The following is a 25,758-nucleotide window of genomic DNA, read 5'->3' as shown; positions in this document are numbered from 1 at the left end:
GTGCAGGGTGTGTGTGGGGGGGGGGGGGGGGGGGGGGGGTGCTTGGGGCTCGAAACCCTTCTGCTACAAGCGGTGTTCTTTTTGTCAATGCATTTTCCGAGGGAGCCCGACTCGACCCTCCTATAAATTTCGCTCGTCAGTGTCAAGACCCCCTCACACTGTACAATATCTTGTACACGCGCCTGCATTACCACAAAATAGGCTACGTCTTTGTAACAAAAGATCTTTTACATACACTTTCCCATAAGTAAGACAATACATATAACGGTCTTTGATGCATCAGTCGTAGGGGATTGGTTGGGACGGAGAAAACCCGAATCCATTGTGGTCGAGCACCGTACTACTAAGCTACATCCCATCCTGTTATTGTTAACAATCTATAATCTATTATACAATACGTAAGATCTTTTAATAGCTTCCGACCAATCTTACCTCCTTTGATTTGTATTGCCGACCGCCTTCGTCGTACCTACCAGATGCAAGGATTGTTTTGCGGTCAGTTTCAGCCGACTACCGTACACACATCGTGATAAATACTGTGTACAAAGATTAATTCCATAAATACGAGGCCGTCATATTTATTACTTAACGAAGAAGTGGCTATATACCCGGTTGCCGTGTATACACCCTCAGCTGATGAAGGCTGGCTATCTATATGGCGGTCATATTGTTTTGGTAAAGCCATGTGCGTAGCACGGGTTACATCTAATAATTATAATTATTTAAAAAAATAATAATCACAATACACTTTTATAGATACTTTATTATTAATAATTCATTTAGAATATGACAAGTTTATGTAACAATGATTCCATTTAAAAAAATGATATACAGAAAGAAAAGGGGTGTTAATTTAACGACATCTCAGTACATCGTTATTTCGATATTTGGACTATCTAGAGATTATGAGAGGAAACCTGCTGTCGCCACATAGGCTACCCTTACGAAAAGGCAGCAATAAGTCTTTTAAATGCACTTACTGATAGAAAAGATAGCATATACAACAGCCTTTGATGTGCCAGTCGTAAAATGAGAGAAATCAGAGTTTTGTAAAGTTAGACCTTCATACAAGGCCAAATGAAATAAAATGAGAAATTAGGGTATAACACGAGACTTGATACTGTTTAGGTGAACGATGTTTGTAATGAAGGAGCGTGATGTTGATTAACGTCAGTGCCGTTGTAGTCATGGTAATGACGGTGAGGTCGATTTGGTCCACCTTCTGTGCACTATAATATGAATCAAAAGCCAATTACAAATTATTAATTGTATCTCTGCATTAGACAGTCCAAAGGATGTTCTGACAAAGTCGTATGAATCACTGTCGTGTGTTTTGTCTACAGAAGGACTGCTACTTCTCATGACACTTTCAACATTGCAGGAGGACTGCCACTAAACATGTTTCTACATTATAGGACAACCTCGCTTCAGAATAATTTTCTACAGTGCAGGATGACTGCCACTAAATATATGTTTCTACATTATAGGACAACCTTGGTTCAGGATAATGTTCTACAGTGCAGGAGGACTGCCACTCCCAAGAGTAGTCTGACAAATTTAAACATGCACAAGACAAGAGCTCAGCGAGGATTCACACAATTGGTGTGGTATACACTCATGAATCACTGACAACAAAACTTATGGTAATGGTCAAATTATTGTGGAATGTAAGTCAAGACAAACAGCTAGGTGTCAAACACGTAACCAGCTGTATCTAGATCACAAACAGCTGTGTTTGGAACTATCATCATTAATATGTCGATAATCGTGAGGAGCTTTATGTTATAGAGCTTTGACAAGAATCATGGACAGCTGTGTACCGAAAATAACCATACATTTTGATTAGAAACACCAATGTGTCTTAAATCACCGACTAGATGTCATGATTCACTTGTCTAGAAATACTATACGTAGAATCAGCAGCTGTTTTGATTCATTAAAAGATGAGATAATCTCTACATTTTCAAGCTAATATTACATTATCTAGAATTACTGGCTATGTCAGATTACTAGGTAATGTCTCAAAACACCAGCCAATGTCAGGAATTACTAGATAATGTCTCGAATTACTAGCACATTTTTCGAATCACTAGCTAATGATTAGAATCACCACTGTTAAATCACTAGCTAATGTCTAGAATCACTAGCTAGTAGCCATGACAAATCACTAGTTATTAACCAGCATCACTAGCTACCTGTTTATAATCATTAGCAAATATCTACAATTACCAGCTAATGTCCAGAATCACCAGCTAATGTCCAGAATCACTAGATAATGTCTAGAATCACCAGATAATGTCTAGAACCACTAGCTAATGTCCAGAATCACCAGATAATGTCTAGAACCACTAGCTAATGTCTAGAATCACCAGATAATGTCTAGAACCACTAGCTAATGTCTAGAATCACCAGCTAATATATATATATATATATATATATATATATATATATATATGTGTATATGTATATCTAGATATCTAGGCTCATTAACAAAAGTCTAAAATTACCAAACAATATGTCTGAACTCGCTAATGTACATAAAAAAACACCCATAAACTCTCTTCCCCGTAAACTATGAACAATACTTCTGTTTAGTTAATGAACTAATAGTACAAAGTAAATTGTGAAACACATCCCTAGACCAGTTATGTTAATACAATATCCAGCAGTACGTGGGTGGTCCGTCCACGTCTAGTGGTGGTGATGGTGATGTTTCTGGTCCTTGTGTCGGCAGACGACCACCGGCACGTGGGAGTGGTGCAGGACGTAGTCACTGATGCTGCCCACGAGGGTGCGCCGAATCACGCCCTTGCCACGAGTTCCGGTCACAATGAGCTGCGCTTTTTCCTCCTCAGCTACCTTGCAAATTACCTCCCCTGGTTTACCGCACACGCTTCTTACTTTACCGCCTATCTGAAACGGTAAAATTTTAAAAATACTGAAAAATATTATAATCTAAAATAAAAGTGATCATAAAGCATGGTGTTTTTAAACGTTCTTGTTAATTCTTTCTTAATGGATATCAACGAATGATGTCATCCATTTGTCTTAGTCCACAGTTATGAAACATAACTATTTAAGAAATTTATCATTCCCAGTATATTCCATAACTTTTGTGTTATACATATACTAATGTAGGATGATCATTAATAAAAATAAGGTTTGTCCATGAACTACAACTCCAACTGTTAGTGCGTACTGGATTGTGTCCCCTGTTTAAAGATATATCCAGTGACAGATGGAATTCAAACAAATAATTTTCATTATTCCGAGAATACTAATACACATAAAATAACGAACATAGCCTACAAATTACTTGCATTCCGAATCGAGGTTAGAAAACAAAATTCGCACTGGGTAGGGGCTGATATGTACCTTCCATCTTTAAAGCTGGTGGCTTCAAGTTCTTTATTTGCCTTGAGGTTTACAACTCATCATGGTTTAAACATTGTTAAATTTTACCTTTGCGTCTTTGAACGTCTGGTCGACCTGTTCTATAAATATAGTGTACACCTTGAACTGTTCTGTAAAAATAGTGTATACCTTGAACTGTTCTATAAATATTGTGTACACCTTGAACTATTCTGTAAATATAGGGTACACCTTGAACTGTTCTATAAATATAGTGTACACTTTGACTGTTCTATAAATATAGTGTACACCTTGAACTGTTCTATAAATATAGTGAAAGCTGAACTGTTTTATAAATATAGTGTACACTTTGAACTGTTCTACAAGTATAGTGTACACCTTGAACTGTTCTATATAGTGTACACCTTGAACTGTTCTATAAATATAGTGTACACTTTCAACTGTTCTATAAATATAGAGTACACCCTGAACTGTTCTATACATATAGTGTACACCTTGAACTGTTCTATAAATATATTATGCACCTTGAACTGTTCTATAAATATAGTGTACAACTTGAACTGTTCTATAAATATATTATACACCTTAAACTGTTCTATAAATATAGTGTACACCCTGAACTGTTCTATAAATATAGTATGCACCTTGAACTGTTCTATAAATATAGTATGCACCTTGAACTGTTCTATAAATATATTATGCACCTTGAACTGTTCTATAAATATAGTGTACACCTTGAACTGTTCTATAAATATAGTGTGCACCATGAACTGTTCTATAAATATAGTATGCACCTTGAACTGTTCTATAAATATATACTGACACACAATGAAAACACAAAACATATATTTTTCAATATTTTGTTCTGACTAATGAAAAATATACTTACTGGACTTAAAATAACAATTTATGAGAGGAAGCCATTGATTGGTACTTTTGTCTGGGTTTTAATCCTGGTTTTGTTCTCGTTACACATACAACAGCAGAAACACACAAAATGGTGTGAAATGCGTTCACTACATGCTCAATCATGCTGCATGCAATGCACGTGAAATGCCAGTATGTGGACACATACAAGTCACGTATCGGTGTCATATTCCTCGTCACATTAAGAATGCCATGACTCCACGAGCGTTGGGCATGGTTCAAGGGGGGACTTCGCATAGCCAAGTTGCTAGGACCTTCAGAGTCGATCCATCAACTATTGGACGACTTGTTTATCGTCATCAACAGACCGGGAGTGTCCGTGATCGACCTCGACCTGATCAACGTCCCGTTACGACCCCACGCCAAGATCGGCAGATTCGACGACACCATCTCCGTGACCGGTTCAGAACTACGACGATGACAGCAAGCAACACGATAGGACATCATGGAAGGCCTATCCATTCGATGACGGTCATCCGTCGACTCAGAACGGCTGGACTCAGATGCAGACGCCCGTACAACGGTAACATCATGACACCGCGACATCGTGCTGCGAGACTACAGTTTGCTCTCCAGAATGGTAATCATATACCAGCCTTTTACCGGAGCATTGTTCTCTCAGATGAGTCCCGTTTCTCTGTCTCCTTTGCCGACGGAAGAGCACGTGTGTGTAGAAGACTCCATGAACGGTACGCTGACGGATGTGTGAGGGAACGTGATCGGTTTGGCGGCGGTTGTCTGATGGTATGGGGGGCAATCAACTGTGATTTCAGGAGTGATCTCATCATTGTCTACGATGCCCTTACAGCCCAGCGTTATGTTGACGTTATTCTAAGACCAGTTCTCCAGCCACTTTTGCCCCTGCGCGTGCTGTAACCTCACCGTGGTGCAGGGGTGTAACATTCTCTTTGAGAATGGCCAATACAGCACAAATTGAAGTTTAGAGTAAAATTCGGTGTCCGTAAAATTCTGTGATATTTGTATTTGTATTTTTGCACAGTTCTTTACACTGTTTTTGTTTAAACCTTGAATTTTTATATTGAAGTTGATCATCACTTTATTTATTTGCATTACCATAGTTTGACACCCAATAGCCGATGTATTTTTCGTGCTGGGGTGTCGTTAAACATTCATTCATTCATTCATTCATTCCAGCCACTTTTGCGCCGTCACCGAAGACCAGGAGGTCCCCTTCTGTTTCAACAAAACAATGCCCGTCCACATACTGTAAGAATTACCCAGGCATTCCTGCAACAAGCTGGTATCACCGTTATGAACTGGCCCGCCGTTTCACCGGATTTGAACCCAATTGAACACATGTGGGATGAGTTAGGACGTCGTGTACGTCACCGCCAGCCACCACCGCGTAACGTCGCTGAGCTTGCACAGGCGTTGCAGGAGGAGTGAAGGAACATTCCTGTGGCTTATTTGAGATGTTTGTGCCAATCCTTTCCCCGTCGTCTTCACGCATGTTCACGGGCCAATGGTGGACACACCAGATACTGACGTTGATATGTGTGTGTGTGTGTGTGTGTGTGTGTTGAACTTTTCGATTACGAATGCAACTCGATTACTGATGATAACTGGCCATGTTTCCATGTGAATGTATCTCATGAATACCAGTCATTAATGTCATATTGCATTATCCATCAATTCATTAATAGTTTGTCGTTATTTGCAATGAAAAGTTGTTTTTGCGTTTTCATTGTGTTTCAGTATAGTATGCACCTAGAACTGTTCTATAAATATAGTATGCACCTTGAACTGTTCTATAAATATAGTATGCACCTTGAACTGTTCTATAAATATAGTGTAAATTAGTATACATACACGACTGAAGCACACCGTCCTGGACACACCTCAGCTATCTGAGCTGATTGTTAATAGTTATTTAAAAGAGAAGTTGGTGTAGTTGATGTTAAAGTTATCTCTGTTTTGGAGCCGGAACGGAGATGAGAATCCTCTACCTACCTGCCCTGGCCTGTGTCCAGAGAAAGGGGGAGGGAGTTTATGGGTCGACAACCCTCCTGCAAGTGAATTTAAATAATTTTTTGTTTTCAGAAAATGCATGACCCGAAATCACCTAAAAATTTCGCTCGCCAGTCTTGACCCCTTCCAATCCCCTGAACAATCAATTGCCTGCACCCGATAGTGGGTTAGTGGTTAGTGGTTAGTTGTTAATGACAGATAATTCAATGTAGTGGCTTTACGCCTATACTCACTGAGTCGTTAAAACTAACTGCGTGAGAGCGGGTGTGGGGAGGCGAACCAAGTACCTACAGGCATTTAAACCCGATGGCTTAGTGGTTAAGCCCACGGTTTTTACCTTTGCGTCTTTGAGCTTCTGTCCGAGGTGTTCGGTGAACTGTTTGACTTTCTTCTCCTCCTCATGGATCATCTCCGTCATCAGGGCAACGTCAGTCATCACCGGGGCCTCTGTAGAGAGATCAACCGTGACACAAGTCTCGCGGGCTTAGAAAGGAAAGGAACGTTCGTTTAGGGACTCCAACACACTGCATGGGTGTGATAACCATTTAGTTAAAAACAAGCTGAACGGGTCTTTTCAAACCTGAAAACTCTATATACCTTAATAACTTTTTTTTTTAAATATTTCAGATCAAATTCAATCTATTTTGTATAAAAAATATTTTATACAAAAAAGCTGAAATCAGATAAAAAGCTGAAAAATGACACTCCTAACACTGTTAAGCAGACGATAAAAACGAGATTTGAATCTGTTGCTCAGATTTACATGAAATATGACAGACCGTGACGTTAACTTTACAATCAACCGAGACATCCGGGCTATTAATTGTCAAGCATATTACACTATTGTTACTTTTGCTCTAGGAAATAATAATAAAACCCCAACTCAAGCCTGCATCATAAATGCAGTGCACCACAGACGCGGCAAAATATCCCTCTGTCTTCAATATACCAGTCGTAGATCGCTGGGTAGATCGGACTATCAACCTCCAGAATTAATTATGCACTAACCATTGGTCTGCAATAATTTCCTAAGGCTTGGCGTACACCACTGATTGAGGTTTGGCGTACACCACTGTTTGAGGCTTGGCGTACACCACTGTTTGAGGCTTGGCGTACACCACTGTGAGGTTTGGCATACACTACTTTCTGAGTTTTGGCGTACACCAATTTCTAAAATTTGGCTTACACAATTTTCTGAGGTTTGGCATACACTACTTTCTAAGGTTTTGCGTACACCACAATCGGAAGTTTGGCATACACTACTTTCTGAGGCTTGGCATACACCACTTGCTGAAAATTGGTGCTCCCCACTTACTGAGATTTTGTGCACACCAGTTAGTGATGTTTGGCGTATGTACACCACACGGCGAAATCTGGCGTACACCACTTGGGCGGACACCGGCGTACACCAGCTGCTGAGTATTGGTGAACACCACTTGTTGCGGCCTGGCCCTACACCACATATTCGGGCTTGGTGTACACCGCTTGTTAAAGTCGAAGACCCTAGTTTGAACCCGTGGAAACAGACACTAAAGCTGTATCCTAACCGGCCGCGAGCGACGCGAGCGATACGAGCGATTATTTTAGAGATCATTGATTTGAATCGCCGTATCCTAACCGCACGCGTACAGCGCGACGGATAAATATGTCGCGTTGCACGCGTCCAGTTAAGATACGGCAATTGAAACCAATGCTTTCTAAAATACTCGCGGCCGGTTAGGATACAACTTAAGTCTGGTTAATCTACAAACCTGTAACACATCTCGATAAAGTTACAGAGTTAAACAAGAGTATGTGACGTTGAAACAGGAAAATACTATCTAACACAAACTAGAGCTGGTCTACATAACCGTTACCTCTGAGAGATACGTGCATTTTTGAAATTATGAAAAAATGCATTTCGTGGCATTACAGACATCTGGATGACCAGAAACGCTTCGGGTGTACGAAAATGGATATTGTAAACAATAAAATGTATGTAATGTCCGATTTCAATTGTCAAAAACGGCTTTAATAGTGAAAAATACGCCGTAGTGTTTAAAAACTAGGGTCTGTCACTTTAAGACGTGGCGTATACCACGTACACAACAGTCGTAATATTATATCCTCAACAACCGCCGGGTATCAGCAGTTACATTGCGGGTTTTTTTTATTGAGATAACCGAAAGGTATTCACTGTCGAAAAATAATACTAGTAATAAACAGTATTAGTTTCGTGACATGTAAACAAATCGCAAAAAGAAAAAGAAAAAAAAAGATGCCATAAAAGTGACAGACCCTATAACTTCTACCTTTTGAAATCTCATTCATTTATTAGATAAGATAAGATAAAATTTATTTCACTTAAACATTCCACATGGGAACAGAGTGCACAAAATAACATTAAAAAGTTGCAATATCAACAAAAATTAATGACTATAGGTTTATATACATATATACATATTCATGTATATCACAACTACAATCTATTCATTATATTGGAAAACCATCTTGCAAATAACACCTATGCTGGCTGGGTCCTGATTTTTCATAATAAAAATAAACTGGTCTTTGGGTGTCATATTTAAAATTGAAGGGTTGTATATAGTTGGAGATAAAATGAAATAACTTTGACTGTTGATACTTATTTTCTTACATTGTACAATGTTTGTGAAATTCATCTTCAATGGCATTGCCACCACAGAGATGCTGGTCAAGAGGAGTATATGGTTTTGTATGCCTGCCAGTTTCAATTTTCAAGTTATGGTCACTTAGACGGAGTTTAGAGAAATGTTTTCTATGATCTGGGATTAAGCAGTCAATTAGATATGGTTCTAAGGATATTTCCTGTTTGAGAGTTTGATATCTTCTCATTTTATTGCCAGTGCCATTTGTCTTTTATTATTATTATTATTATTTTTTTATATAAGATTTAGGCTTTCTTGGAAATGTTTTTAATAAAAATTCTTTAGTAACTTTATTAGATAGTTTGGGCTTTATTGTGAGCATCTTAGCAAATGTATCCTAAATCTCCAGACGACTTTTGTACAGATAATCAATTTGACATAGGTGTAATTGTTTAATAATTAAATACGATGTGTGGGAAATACTGTGTTAGTGTGAACAGAGTTAGAGATAAGTGAAATGACCGAATGTAATAAATAATGGCCAGACGATTTTGGTGCGTGCGACTAGTGTAACAAGCCATCGGATAACTGACCGTTTGTGTCCTTTATTTGACCCCTCCCCCACCAGTCGTGCAGTGGTTATTTCCAGTATATACAGTTACTCCCAAACCACATGGCCGTAATAGATGTGTTAAAGGCACGGTAGCAAAATAGTTAAACGTTAAATTTGTTTTGCTTAACAACAACACTAGAGTACATTTATTTATTAATCATCAGCTATTGGATGTCAAACATTTTGTAATTTTAACATATAGTCTTAGACAGAAAACCCGCTAAAAACATTCATTAGTACCAAGGGATCTTTTATATGCACCATCTCACAGACAGAATAACACATACCACGGGCTTTGATATACCAGTCGTGATGCACTGGCTGGAACGAGAAATAGCCCGATGGGCCCACCGACGGGGATCGATCCCACACCGACCGCTTTACCACTGTGGGCTATATCACACCCCGGCACGATAGCACGACTGTAACTTTTGAATATTGGTTGAAAATATATACATGTAATTTCCCTCCAAACGTTCTTTATTCAACCAGTTTCCTAGTTATAGAATATTGGTTGAAAATATATACATGTAATTTCCCTCCAAACGTTCTTTATTCAACCAGTTTCCTAGTTATAAGTTAAAGTTTGTTTCGTTTAACGAAAACACAAGAGCATATTAATATATTAACAATCGGCTATTGGATGACAAACATTTGGCAATTTTAACACGAAGTCGTAGAGGAAACCCTCTACATTTCTTCCATTGACAGCAAAGGATCGTTTATATGCATATTCCCACAGACAGGACTGCACATACAGCGGCCTCTGATATACCAGTCGTGGGGCAGTTACCTAGTCGTCATACCCCGATTGTTATTTAAATTTTGGTATGTAACAGAATCATGTCTACGTCGCAATAAATAAATAAAAACACTTCGTTCAATTTGAGCTAACTTTAGATGAGTCATGTATGTGCCGTATGACTCTACCTTTAAACACGGAAAGGAACAATGGCAACACGTCAGGGCGTTATATATTCAGCATTTATTATGAAATATATGGTAATTGTGATGTATGGTTTCAAACAGTTATTGTTTCGATTCACTTAAGTAATACGTGTGACGTCACACTATTATTCTAGGTGTAGATTATTTTTCAAGAATCAACACCTGTGAAACAAGGCAATTTGAACTTTTCATGCGTTCAGGTCAGGGATTTGAACCCACTACTGTCATTCATTGTAAACAAGTGCAACGCTTTTGCCCACGATGCCAAACATCCGCATCATCAAATAAACATGTAATTTAAGCCGTATAAACCTGATACTAGTGATAGTAATATATTCAGGCGGAACACAGCGAAGATTGTCGGAAACTAAATTGGAAATCAGAGATTACACGTTCAACACGTGCACCACGCTTAATACCAGCAATCCACTGCTGAGTATTTCCTAACTGAATCGTTTAGATCAGGTCTGAAAGGATCCTACCATTTTGGGTAATTAGTTTTATAAATATTCTTTGCTATTTTAACCAATATTTTCATTAAAAAAGATTAAATAGAAGTTAATTAACAATGACAAAATTTGTTTTAACGAATAATGGATTAAGTTGGAGAATGCACTCGGAAGTGTAGATTCATAAAATAATAATTAACTCGCACCTACGAGGCTCATGAGTACTGGTTGGATTGATATTATACCTGTCACAGAGTACTGGTTGGAGTGATATTATACCAGTCACAGAGTACTGGTTGGAGTGATATTATACCTGTCACAGAGTACTGGTTGGATTGATATTATACCAGTCACAGAGTACTGGTTGGATTGATATTATACCTGTCACAGAGTACTGGTTGGATTGATATTATACCAGTCACAGAGTACTGGTTGGATTGATATTATACCTGTCACAGAGTACTGGATGGATTGATATTATACCTGTCACAGAGTACTGGATGGATTGATATTATACCTGTCACAGAGTACTGGTTGGATTGATATTATACCTGTCACACAGTACTGGTTGGATTGATATCATACCTGTCATGGATGGATGGATTGATATGATACCTGTCACAGAGTACTGGTTGGATTGATATTATACCTGTCACACAGTACTGGTTGGATTGATATCATATCTGTCATGGATGGATGGATTGATATTATACCTGTCACAGAGTACTGGTTGGAGTGATATTATACCAGTCACAGAGTACTGGTTGGATTGATATTATACCTGTCATGGATGGATGGATTGATATTATACCTGTCACAGAGTACTGGATGGATTGATATTATACCTGTCACAGAGTACTGGTTGGATTGATATTATACCTGTCACACAGTACTGGTTGGATTGATATCATACCTGTCATGGATGGATGGATTGATATGATACCTGTCACAGAGTACTGGTTGGAGTGATATTATACCAGTCACAGAGTACTGGTTGGAGTGATATTATACCTGTCACAGAGTACTGGATGGATTGATATCATACCTGTCATGGATGGATGGATTGATATGATATCTGTCACAGAGTACTGGTCGGATTGATATCATACCTGTCACAGAGTACTGGATGGATTGATATGATATCTGTCACAGAGTACTGGTTGGATTGATATCATACCTGTCATGGATGGATGGATTGATATGATACCTGTCACAGAGTACTGGATGGATTGATATGATATCTGTCACAGAGTACTGGATGGATTGATATGATATCTGTCATACAGTACTGGTTGGATTGATATCATACCTGTCATGGATGGATGGATTGATATGATACCTGTCACAGAGTACTGGATGGATTGATATGATATCTGTCACAGAGTACTGGTTGGATTGATATGATACCTGTCACACAGTACTGGTTGGATTGATATCATACCTGTCACACAGTACTGGTTGGATTGATATGATACCTGTCACACAGTACTGGATGGATTGATATTATACCTGTCACAGAGTACTGGTTGGATTGATATTATACCTGTCACAGAGTACTGGATGGATTGATATGATACCTGTCACACAGTACTGGTTGGATTGATATCATACCTGTCACACAGTACTGGATGGATTGATATGATACCTGTCACACAGTACTGGTTGGATTGATATCATACCTGTCATGGATGGATTGATTGATATGATACCTGTCACAGAGTACTGGTTGGAGTGATATTATACCAATCACAAAGTACTGATTGGATTGATATTATACCAGTCACAGAGTACTGGTTGGATTGATATTATACCTGTCACAGAGTACTGATTGGATTGATATTATACCAGTCACAGAGTACTGGTTGGAGTGATATTATACCTGTCACAGAGTACTGGTTGGATTGATATTATACCAATCACAAAGTACTGATTGGATTGATATTATACCAGTCACAGAGTACTGGTTGGAGTGATATTATACCAATCACAAAGTACTGATTGGATTGATATTATACCAGTCACAGAGTACTGGTTGGATTGATATTATACCTGTCACAGAGTACTGATTGGATTGATATTATACCTGTCACAGAGTACTGGTTGGAGTGATATTATACCAGTCACAGAGTACTGGTTGGAGTGATATTATACCAGTCACAGAGTACTGGTTGGAGTGATATTATACCAGTCACAGAGTACTGGTTGGATTGATATTATACCTGTCACAGAGTACTGGTTGGAGTGATATTATACCTGTCACAGAGTACTGGTTGGAGTGATATTATACCAGTCACAGAGTACTGGTTGGAGTGATATTATACCTGTCACAGAGTACTGGATGGATTGATATTATACCTGTCACAGAGTACTGGTTGGAGTGATATTATACCTGTCACAGAGTACTGGATGGATTGATATTATACCTGTCACAGAGTACTGGTTGGATTGATATTATACCAGTCACAGAGTACTGGTTGGATTGATATTATACCTGTCACAGAGTACTGGTTGGATTGATATTATACCAGTCACAGAGTACTGGTTGGAGTGATATTATACCTGTCACAGAGTACTGGATGGATTGATATTATACCTGTCACAGAGTACTGGTTGGAGTGATATTATACCTGTCACAGAGTACTGGATGGATTGATATTATACCTGTCACAGAGTACTGGTTGGATTGATATTATACCAGTCACAGAGTACTGGTTGGATTGATATTATACCTGTCACAGAGTACTGGTTGGATTGATATTATACCAGTCACAGAGTACTGGTTGGAGTGATATTATACCTGTCACAGAGTACTGGATGGATTGATATTATACCTGTCACAGAGTACTGGTTGGAGTGATATTATACCTGTCACAGAGTACTGGATGGATTGATATTATACCTGTCACAGAGTACTGGTTGGATTGATATTATACCAGTCACAGAGTACTGGTTGGATTGATATTATACCTGTCACAGAGTACTGGTTGGATTGATATTATACCAGTCACAGAGTACTGGTTGGAGTGATATTATACCTGTCACAGAGTACTGGATGGATTGATATTATACCTGTCACAGAGTACTGGTTGGAGTGATATTATACCTGTCACAGAGTACTGGATGGATTGATATTATACCTGTCACAGAGTACTGGTTGGAGTGATATTATACCTGTCACAGAGTACTGGATGGATTGATATTATACCTGTCACAGAGTACTGGTTGGATTGATATTATACCAGTCACAGAGTACTGGTTGGAGTGATATTATACCTGTCACAGAGTACTGGATGGATTGATATTATACCTGTCACAGAGTACTGGTTGGAGTGATATTATACCTGTCACAGAGTACTGGATGGATTGATATTATACCTGTCACAGAGTACTGGTTGGATTGATATTATACCAGTCACAGAGTACTGGTTGGATTGATATTATACCTGTCACAGAGTACTGGTTGGATTGATATTATACCAGTCACAGAGTACTGGTTGGAGTGATATATATACCTGGATGGATTGTACCTGTCACAGAGTACTGGTTGGAGTGATATTATACCTGTCACAGAGTACATGGATTGTACTGTCACAGAGTACTGGTTGGATTGATATTATACCTGTCACAGAGTACTGGTTGGATTGATATTATACCTGTCACAGAGTACTGGTTGGATTGATATTATACCAGTCACAGAGTACTGGTTGGAGTGATATTATACCTGTCACAGAGTACTGGATGGATTGATATTATACCTGTCACAGAGTACTGGTTGGAGTGATATTATACCTGTCACAGAGTACTGGATGGATTGATATTATACCTGTCACAGAGTACTGGTTGGATTGATATTATACCTGTCACAGAGTACTGGTTGGATTGATATTATACCAGTCACAGAGTACTGGTTGGATTGATATTTTATCATCCATTAAAGGCTTTTGTAGGAGATATCGCTGGCACTATAAGTTGCGATATCTCCGCTTCTTATAATCTTGATTGGTCAAATTTTAATCACAAGACAATGTTTTGTTACGTCACTGTGTTTGGTTCAGCGCTAAACCTACCATTAGTGACGTTACGCCACTGCCGTTCTGCTAGTTAACGAGTCTACCGCTGACATTCAACCCACATTACTGACATTGTTTACAACTGTCACAAATGAAAAGAATGATAATGGATGATAAAAAGAATACCACTCGTGTCTTGTGATATCATAATTTATCAGCACTCGTTGATAAAAGTATAAAATCCTCGGCAAGCCTCAGATTTCATACTTTTATCAACTCGTGCTGATAAATTATATCACAAGACACGAGGGGAGTATCCTCTCACAGGCTACTGGTTGGAACGCGAAATTGCCGTGCGAGTTTGTGTATAAAATGATAATTAATCAAGCTAGCGCTAGTATGTTACTACAGCTTTAAACTTGTACAAATGTGACATGTACCATGGATAAATCCATTAGATATACACCACACGTAGGGTAACATAGTTCATTAATTGAGGTCAAAAGGACAATAATCGCTCATGCAGGTTGCAAGGCCAAATACATACAAACAATAACGCGGCTGTTTCGCAGTGCGCTGAATATTCATGATATGTAAATGTCAAGTCTGCGTCGTTGACAAGACGTGTACTAAATTATATGAACAACTTACGGGCGTACATGGCGTGGTGGTACTCGGGACAGTGGACGATGACCACGTGGTCGATGGGTTTGTGGACGTTGTGAATGTACCCTGGAAAAACAACGAACATTAAAGGTGCTTTATTACAATTACATGTGTCACATTTCTTACATTTATTTGTGGAATCCCCATCCCACCCTACCACTCTAAAAGACCCCCAACAAAACAAAACATTGCAAAAAGCAAGAAACACTCTCCATCCGAAACGCCCATCCCCGAAAAGAAAACCCTCAAGAACGGTGAACCCCCTAAAAATGTATAAAGAACCCCACAAACAAACAAACAAGAAACAACCCCCCCCCCCCAACACCTACAAAGTTAAAGTTAAAGATTGTTTTGTTTAACGACACCACTAGAGCACATTGATTTATTAATCATATGCTATTGTCAAACATTTGGTTATTTTGACATATAGTTGTAGACAGGAAACCCGCTGTATTTTTTTTTTGCATTAGAAGAAAGGGATCTTTTATGTGCAACATCCCACATACCACGGCCTTTAATATGCCAGTCGTGGTGCTCTGGCAGGAAAGAGAAATAGCCCAATGGGCCCACCGACGGGGATCGATCCAAGACCGACCGCGCATCAGGCGAGCGCTTTACCATCAGGCGTAAGCAGTGGTTTCGAATATATATAACAAATTAACAGTAGAATCCACGTAATTTACCTAAGAAAATAGTGACCAGTTCCTCGCCGTAATAGTAGTAGATATTGTCTGTAAAACATGTACTTTATAACATATCTTTAGCTAATATAATCTGTTTCTGGAAATGGAATACTCTTATTACAAATATACTCGCAGTTTCTTGCCAGATCGCCAACATCCAAGTTAAAAGTCATCACGAGCGTAGTTTAAGTATCGTGACCAACAGCCACGAGCCGTGAAAGTTAGAGAATGCAAGTTAATGTCGACAGTCACACGGTAAAGTTTGTTTTATTTAACGACGCCACTAGAGTACATTGATTTTTTTATCTTATCATCGGCTATTGGACATCAAACATATGGTCATTCTGACACTGTTTTTAAGAGGAAACCCGGTGTCGCCAAATAGGCTACTCTTTTACGACAGGCAACAAGGGATCTTTTATTTGCGCTTCCCACAGGCAGGATAGCACAAACCATGGCCTTTGTTGAACCAGTTATGGATCACTGGTCGGTGCAAGTGGTTTACACCTACCCACTGAGCCTTGCGGAGCACTCACTCAGGGTTTGGAGTCGTTATCTGGATTAAAAATCCCATGCCTCGACTGGGATCCGAACCAGTACCTACCAGCCTGTAGACCGATGGCCTAACCACGACGCCACCGAGGCCGGTCACAGTCACGCGGATGTGGAGAACTGCTCTGTATCACCAGGTCCGTGTCAAGCGGGAACCGGGGTGGCATACGCCCCATTCCACCACCAACATACGACAAAGGTGCCGTTTTGGTTTAGTAATGCCATTTTGGTCTATACCGTTTATAAAGTTTTGTTTTGTTTAACTAGAGCACATTGATTTATTAATTATTGGCTACTGGAGGTCTATACGGGGAAGACCTTATATACATTAAAACAGTTCACGAAAACAGGGTGGGGTGACCATGGGCAATGGCGCAGGAAGGTGCCAAAACGTGTAGACAAGACTTTATTTACTCTCTGGCCGTTGCACAACGGCGTAGGAGGAATATATACATAATATTTCTATAAACACGTGACAAGATGAAAGAGAAATACAAAAGTTAAATTACAATGATTGTGAATTAATTCCTATGAACATTTGCATACAATATAAATCTGTGAATATTCATAAAAATACAAATATATAAACTGTTTAGTCGGTAGAACTAGTTAAAATTGTTATTGGTAAATTAATGTTCAATATATATATATAAAATGTACTTCTGGGGGTTGGGGATGTGAAATATCAAGGATGTTTAAATGCATTCATAATTACTTTGATAACCTTTGCTAAATGCTTTAGTGTACTGATTCGTTTGTTTTGCATTAGTTCTTTGAATTTATAAGTACTTGGTCGAGTATAGTAATAGGGATGTAAAAATTGAGTCCTAGAATTACTAAAAAAGTGGCAAATGAAAAGATAGTGAAACTCATCACCAATTTCACTTTCATTGCACAGGGTACAAATTCTATCTTCTAATGAAATATTATTCCAGCGTCCTGTTTCTACCGGTAAATAATGCTTTGATGTTCTGAATTTTAAGAGTGGTTTCCACAGTTTTTCTGGAAGTATATTAATGTATTTTTCTAAAATTAGTTGTTTCTTATATAATTGGTAGGTTTTGCCTCTCGAAGATAATGATATGTTACTTCTCCATGTTTGTGAATATTGATCAGTTTGTCTTTGTTTAATTTGTTGCGAGAGACAATTAACTGATCTGAAAGTATGAGCTAGCCAGACATTACCCATTCCCAAGTTTTCCAAAATGTTTTTAATAGTAATGGCCCATTTATATTCTGTTCCGTTAACAATATAGTCATTTAGCATTACTTTATACAATAACGTCGAAAATTTTGACTGCTTTCCTGATAAAAGCCTTGCCCAGTAACATACCATTCTTCTATAAATTATTAATTCAAAAGGAAGTCTCCCTAGCTCTCCAAAGAGCATAAAAAATGGTGTTGCTTTCTTAATAGGTAAAATATGTCTTAAAAAATGTATTTGTACGGAATTAAATATATCAATTTTCTCATGTCCCCAGACTTCACATCCGTATAACAAGATTGGACTATTGAATCAAACATTTTTAATTTACAATCGGTTGATAAATGATTATCTTTGGCTTTTGATACAACATACATGGCCTTAGTAGCCTATTGGCTGAGCTTAGTATTAGTAATACGGAAGTTATTTAATTTAGTAAAGATAATTCCAAGATATTTATATTCTTTTACATTCTCTAGAACAGTGTTTCCGATCTTGAAAGTATGTTTATAATCTCTAGTGGTTTCATTAAAAATTAATATTTTCGTTTTGCTACAGTTTATTTTAAATTTCCATTTTAAAGAATATTAATAAAATATATTTAAGGTGTGTTGTAAGTCGTTTGCGGAGGTTGATAAAAGTGCGGTATCGTCTGCATATAACAAACAAAACATATGTAGTACAATATCTAACGGTGAATTTTGATTATCGGACATAGGGGCAACTCCTTGACATCCATGGTTAGTTAAGTAATCTTCTATATCGTTAAAATACAGGGAAAATAAAATTGGGGATAAATTTTCACCTTGACGGATGCCGATATTGCATGGGAATAAAGCCGATTGTTTATTATTTATAAGAATAAGTGATTTTAGGCCTTGGTACATTTCGTAGATAATTCGAAAGAATTTACCGTTGATATTATTTTGCAGAAGTTTATGCCAAAGTAGCGTTCTGGGTACCATATCAAATGCCTTCTCAAAATCAACAAAAGCGCAATATAGCTTTTTCTTTCGTTTTTTAAGGATATCTATTAAGTGATGTAATGTAAAAATATGATCCGTAGTTGAATAGCCTTTCCGAAATGCGGTTTGGGCCTCACTAATTATATTGTTTTCTTCGATAAATTTATTTAAACGGTTATTTAGTAATGTTGTGAATAGTTTAAAGCAGCAGCAAAGTAATGTAATTGGTCGGTAATTTTCGGGATGTAGTCGACTTCCTTTATTTTTGAATACTGGTGTACGTGTGTATGTGTGTGTGTGTGTGGGGGGGGGGGGGGGCACACTTATATTTAGACACTTTTACACTATTATAAAGCACAATATCTGAAAAGTGTGTGCATGCCCCCCCCCCCCCCCCCCACGCTTCCTACGCCAATGATGGGTTTCATTGGGTTATCCTTTTCTCTAGTGGCTTCACGTACCCTTTCCCCCTTTGTCCTCCCATATATTTCTGGATCCGCCCCTATGTATGTCTAGATAAATAAGCCGAAGAGTAACTTACTGTAACCGAAAATGCATTCAGAGACGCAGGTCTTGACTTCTCATATCGGCACGTGTGCCTAGCAAATAAATGCACTTCTTATGTTCACGCCACCAAGTTGGCACCAACACGGGCCGCAAGACCCAAAAGTATGCATACTGATTAGATGCCAACATGCTCAGCTCTCAAGCCACATACTCCAGTTTTCTGACTGTCTAGTTATATATACACTCTTGTGGCACTTGGGATGATACTTGGGTGCCATGATGTTTTTAAATTTTAATTCCTGAAGTTAATATTGGGTGGAGTGCGGTCTGCAGTAGCCAAAAAATTAGAAATTAATTAATATAAATACATTTTATTTTGTTTAACGACACCACTAGAGCACGCTGATTTATTAATCATCGAGCATTGGATGTCAAACATTTGGTAATTTTGACATATAGTCTTAGAGAAGAAACCAGCTATATTTTTCCATTAGTAGCAAGGGATCTTTTATATGCACAATCCCACAGGCAGAGTAACACATAAAACGGCCTTTGATATACCAGTCGTGGTGCACTGGCTCGAACAAATAGCCCAATAGGCCCACCGACGAGGATCGATCCTAGACCGACCGTGCATCAGGCGTGCGCTTTACCACTGGGCCCAGATATTAATTAAGTTAGTGTAAAGCCTACATACGTACATTGCATTTATTTAATTTTAATTTTATTTTCGTGCTAAAAGGCAATTAAGGTTCAAGCACGGTGCCCTGGGCACAAACCATAGTTATATGTTCAGAACACGGATTAATAATATGTGCTTAGTGAAAGGGGTCGGTGTAATGGCTTTGAGATGTAAAATTCACTCTGGGTAGGAACCAGTAGGATGCGAACCAAGTATCTACCACTGCTACCAACCTTAACAAGGGCGGATCCAAAAACTATTTTGCGAGGGGAACTAATGCGAAAAGAGCACATGAAACAACTCTTCAAAAGAGCATCCCAATAGGGGAAAAAAGAGGCACTTGAACCAATTTTATTTGGGGGGGGGGGGCGGCGGGGGTGCGGGGCGGGTCTAGACTGACATTCGAAGTGTATAGTTGAGTCGAGTTATACTCTCTCAGAAAATATATTGAAAAATAAACGAGTTTGATTGGGGGGGGGGGGGTAAACACCCGAAACTTTCCCCCACTGCACACACGCCTGCGTTAGATGCAACGCTATAGGAGTGTTTCTCTGTTCGACCCCCCCCCCCCCCCCCCCCCCCCCCCCCCCCCCTTTTTACAAAAGAAAGTTCAATTTTCACATTCACTCATTTAAAACTGTAACACAGGGGCGGATCTACGCCTGTAATATCTTTACACATATCTGTTTGTGTGGGAAATGACTTTAATTGGTTCCAAAATGCGTTCGTTTTCGTTTTCGTTTTCGTTTTCTGTTTTCCTGAGAAAAACCAGTGCTCAAACAAATGTCTTTTTATGATTCTGAACCCACCACCCCCTTTCCAAAATTATGGATCAGCCCCTGTATGCGTTTAAACATTAAGAGTAATTCTAACAGGGGTCAGCACTCAGTTTGTTTCCCACCGGGAGTAACAACTGGTAATGTTTTACACTGACGTCATTCCCTGTCTGTGTTTTAACGAGCTGCAACACACAATCGATTCGTATTGTTAGCAATAACAATTACAACAAACCGCCGTAGCTAAAAAAGATTCATTAATACTTCAATATCGCGGAAACTCGAATATTTGTATTCGTTAAACTCGTCTTTGACATCCAGCAGCCGTTAATGAATAAATCAATGTGGTCTAGTGGTGTCGTAAAACAAACACACTTTGTTAGACTGGTCAAACACACGGAAACTTAACCTACATGTACAATGGCGTAGCCAGCATGAGGCAGTGGAGATGCTTGCCCCGTCTGGAATTTCCCCAGATTTATTTTAGTTTTCCCATGACACTGATATTTATTTTACAGGTCTGAGTTTGCCTCGGCGTTTTTTCCTCTCTGGCTACGCCCCAGAATGTATACTAATGTATGTATCCGAATCTAGAAATAATAATTATTATATATAGATATTTCTATAAAAAGGCTGGAGGGAGAGAAAAAAGAAGAAAAAAAGAGAAAAAAAGACACCCCCCAAAACCCCAAATAGACCGTGTCTGAATTATCTTATTTTCTGATTTTGATTGATTGAATACTTATTTTATTTCATACCAGTGAAAACTGCTGAAACGACCACCTGTGTTGAACAGCAACTTATCTTAACAAACGAGTTAACCATTAATTAAAGATTTCAAACCAAAGGTTCTGGTTTTACCTTTGTAAATTATTTCCATTTCATAAAGAAAATTATGACATGCATATCGGATTACAAGCTCTTACAAAGGACGGATCCAGGATTTAATAGGGGGTTCAGTTTGTCGAAGGTCTATGAGCCGAGTTCCCAAAGGAAGCGAGATATGTAAGGGATTCGGGGGGGGGGGGGATGCTCCCCGATTTTTTTTAAATAAAGGAAGAAGTCTGTTTTGTTTAACGACACCACTAGAGCACATTGATTATTAATCATCGGCTATTGGACGTCAAACATTTGGTAATTTTGATTAAATAAAGGTGCTCAGAGACGCGTTTTCAGGTTAATTTAATGTTGTATATTATGAGTGGTGAATTAAAACAACAATATAAAAAACCCCAACAAAAACACACATACACAAACAACAACAACAAAAACAAACACAATCCCTCCCAAACCCCCCCCCCCCCCCAAAACAAAACAACAACCCCAAAAGTAAAAATAGCACTTCAAATGGGCGGGGAGGGGTCACGGGACCCCCGTGACTCTCCTTTGGAACCGTCGATGCTTGCTTTCAATATTAATATCTTGTCTTATGTCTCGAATCAGTTGTGTACAATAAGAGATTGCACCTTTAAAACAAACAATACGATTACGCACTCACTACAAGCAGACGTCTTGTTTACACTTTATCACAAAGCTTTATGTCAATCACCCGATACAACACGACATGTCTGTCATGTTCCACTTGTATTTGCATTTTGTTCTGCTCCGGTGTAAACACGTCAAAGGAAGACCTCCAAACCGAACGATAGGTGGGTGGGTGGAAGTTCCAATATCCAAACCTAAAGATAGATAGGTGGGTGGAAGTTCGAAGATCCAAACCTAAAGATAGGTGGGTGGGTGGAAGTTCGAATATCCAAACCGAACGATAAGTGAGTGGGTGGAAGTTCGAATATCCAAACCGAAAAATAGATGGGTGGGTGGAAGTTCGAAGATCCAAACCTAAAGATAGGTGGGTGGGTGGAAGTTCAAAGATCCAAACCTAAAGATAGGTGGGTGGGTGGAAGTTCGAATATCCAAACCGAAAAATAGATGGGTAAGTGGAAGTTCGAATATACAAACTGAACGATATGTGGGTGGGTGGAAGTTCGAATATCCAAACCGAAAAATAGATGGGTGGGTGGAAGTTCGAATATACAAACTGAACGATAGATGGGTGGGTGGGTGGAAGTTCCAATATCCAAACCGAAAAATAGATGGGTGGGTGGAAGTTCGAATATACAAACTGAACGATAGGTGGGTGGGTGGAAGTTCCAATATCCAAACCTAAAGATAGGTGGGTGGGTGGAAGTTCGAATATCCAAACCGAACGATAGGTGAGTGGGTGGAAGTTCGAATATCCAAACCGAAAAATAGATGGGTGGGTGGAAGTTCGAAGATCCAAACCTAAAGATAGGTGGGTGGGTGTGTGGAAGTTCGAATATCCAAACCGAACGATAAGTGAGTGGGTAGAAGTTCGAATATCCAAACCGAAAGATAGGTGGGTAGATGGAAGTTCGAATATACAAACTGAACGATAAGTGGGTGGGTGGAATTTCCAATATCCAAACCGATAGATAGATGGGTGGGTGGAAGTTCGAATATCCAAACTGAAAGATAGGTGGGTGGGTGGATGTTCGAATATCCAAACCGAACGATTTTTAGTGGGCGGGTGGGTGGAAGTTCGAATATCCAAACCGACAGATAGGTGGGTGGGTGGCAGTTCGAATATTTAAACTGAAAGATAGGTGGGTGGGTGGAAGTTTGAATATCCAAACAGAAATAAAGGTGGGTATGTGGAAAGTTAGTTTATTTTGTTTAACGACACCACTAGAGCACATTGATTAATTAATCATCAGCTATTAGATGTCAAACATTTCATAATTCTGACACGTAGTCATCAGAGGATACTCGCTACATTTTTCTTAATGCAGCAAGGGATCTTTCATATGCACTTTTTCACAGACAGGAAATTACATACCACGGCCTTTGACCAGTTGTAGTGCACTGGTTGGAACGAGATAAATCCCAATAAAGTTGAATGGATCCACGGAGGTGGTTCGATCCTGCAACGCAAGCACCTCAAGCTAGCACTCAACCGACAGAGCTAACTCCCACCCGTGGGTATGTGGAAGTTCGAATATCCGCAACGACTGCAGCCCATGTGTATTATTATTATTTTTTACCCTAACTTGCTAGTAAGGGAGGGGCGGGGAACACTGTTAGTGCGATGGCCCAGGGGACATAAATTTGAGGGCCAAGAGTGCCCCTCCCCCAAACCGAAAACATTTGAGTTTCAGGTGTTCAAATACTGCATTTCCAACCTTCTGAACACAATATCATTGAACAGTGGGAAGGTGCGACCCTTCTGTGCAGCGGCTCCTAGTATTAATAAAAATTATTTAACGAAGGAAGGAAGGAAATGTTTTATTTCACGACGCACTCAACACATTTTATTTACGGTTATATGGCGTCGGACATATGGTTAAGGACCACACAGATATAAAGAGAGAAAACCCGCTGGGCTACTATTTTCGATTAGCAACAAGGAATCTTTCACCATCCCAGACAGGATAACACATACCACGGCCTTTGATATACCAGTCGTGGTGCACTGGCTGGAGTGAGAAATAGTCCAATGGGCCCACTGACGGGGATTCAGCCGCGCATCAAGCGAACGCTTTACCACTGGGCTACGTCCCGCCCCCATGATTTAACGATTACCGTAATGTATTTCAAGAGCATCTGTAAGGAAATCAATTATTAATCGTAATGGTGATACCGGCTCCAAGCAACCACTCCTTACATCTTCGACAACATTTCATTACCAATATCAATAAACTAAACAGTACTTAGCAGGGCAGTGGTGGTGGTGCTATAGTGCTGGGGGGGGGGGGGGGATATGCAGGAGGCAGGTGTTCCTCCCCTGCAAACAATGAATCCCTTTTGAGCTTAAGAAACTCTATACAACTATACTGGACGCCCCGACCCAACTCAATATTAAAGTTATGTACTTCCCTGACAAAAACTGCAATATTCAAAGTGTCCAAACTTACATTCAAATGCGTAGTCCGAGTATTCACTCCCGTCCATTCCTATTACGACAACCCTATCCTCTTCTGCCATTGTGTATGGTGCGAAAGTTAAAACAAGCTGCTCGGCGTACACACAGACACTCTCCAACAAACCGAGAACTGCGAGTCCTAGCGTATTATTATTATCTCAGCAACTTGTCCACTTTGTTTGGCCTCAACTACAGCCTAATCGTGTGTCCCGGTGAAGTCAGTGACTGCTGGTGGAGAAAAGCCGTTAGCCGCGGTTATCGTGATGGCTTTCCTCCATCACTCGGTCCACTGAGATTCCACTGATTCTGGTGCCGGTGATATAAATCGTGACGACGTTTCACTCGTACTAAAGACTGTGTGCGAGTGGTTTTATTTCTGACACACAGGTGTGGGAGAACCAGTAGCCAGTCTCTTACAGTAGAGTAAATACGGCTAAGCGACATGATCTGCCACTGTCACATCCATTTTAAAGGGACTGCCCTGCGTTTGTTTACATTGTAAAACAGGTTTTTTTTTAACGACATCACTAAAGCACATTGATTTATTAATCATCGGCTATTGTATGTCAAACATTTGATAATTTTTACATAAATTATAATAGTCTTAGAGGTGTTTCCAACTGTTACATATTAAAGATATTTTCTTAAAGTTAGATTTGTTTCTGTTTAACGACACCACTAGAACATATCGATTTATTAATCATCAGGCTATCGGATGTCAAACCTTTGCTAATTTTGACAAGTTAGTCTCAGAAAGAAAACCAGCTACATGTTTCCCATTAGCAGCAAGGGATCTTTCACATGCACTTTCCCACAAACAGGACAGCACATACCACGGCATTTGATATGTATATAGATACATGCACTTC

The 25,758-nt window shown here is 39.3% G+C and overlaps 1 protein-coding gene across 2 annotated transcripts; it reads right to left on the bottom strand.

Annotated features, from left to right (window-relative positions):
* Positions 1–743: 743 nt before the first annotated feature.
* On the bottom strand, positions 744–25,327 carry LOC121367558 (universal stress protein PHOS32-like). Of its 2 annotated transcripts, none has more exons than XM_041491810.1 (4): positions 24,882–25,327; positions 15,566–15,646; positions 6,626–6,771; positions 744–2,913 (listed from the first exon to the last, which is right to left on the bottom strand). In XM_041491810.1, exons 1-4 carry the CDS (start codon positions 24,949–24,951, stop codon positions 2,692–2,694), a joined length of 519 nt encoding a protein of 172 aa, XP_041347744.1. In that variant the 5' UTR covers positions 24,952–25,327; the 3' UTR covers positions 744–2,691. The 2 variants fall into 2 exon arrangements, with proteins under 2 accessions (XP_041347744.1, XP_041347745.1); XM_041491811.1 differs by having other exon boundaries at positions 6,626–6,735; positions 24,882–25,323.
* Between the last annotated feature and the right edge of the window lie 431 nt (positions 25,328–25,758).

The sequence above is a fragment of the Gigantopelta aegis genome, chromosome 3 (genome assembly GCF_016097555.1).
Source record: "Gigantopelta aegis isolate Gae_Host chromosome 3, Gae_host_genome, whole genome shotgun sequence".
Classification (NCBI taxonomy): Eukaryota; Metazoa; Mollusca; class Gastropoda; order Neomphalida; family Peltospiridae; genus Gigantopelta; species Gigantopelta aegis.
Note: the sequence above shows the minus strand (reverse complement) of the source record. Positions and strands in the feature narration are given on the sequence as shown.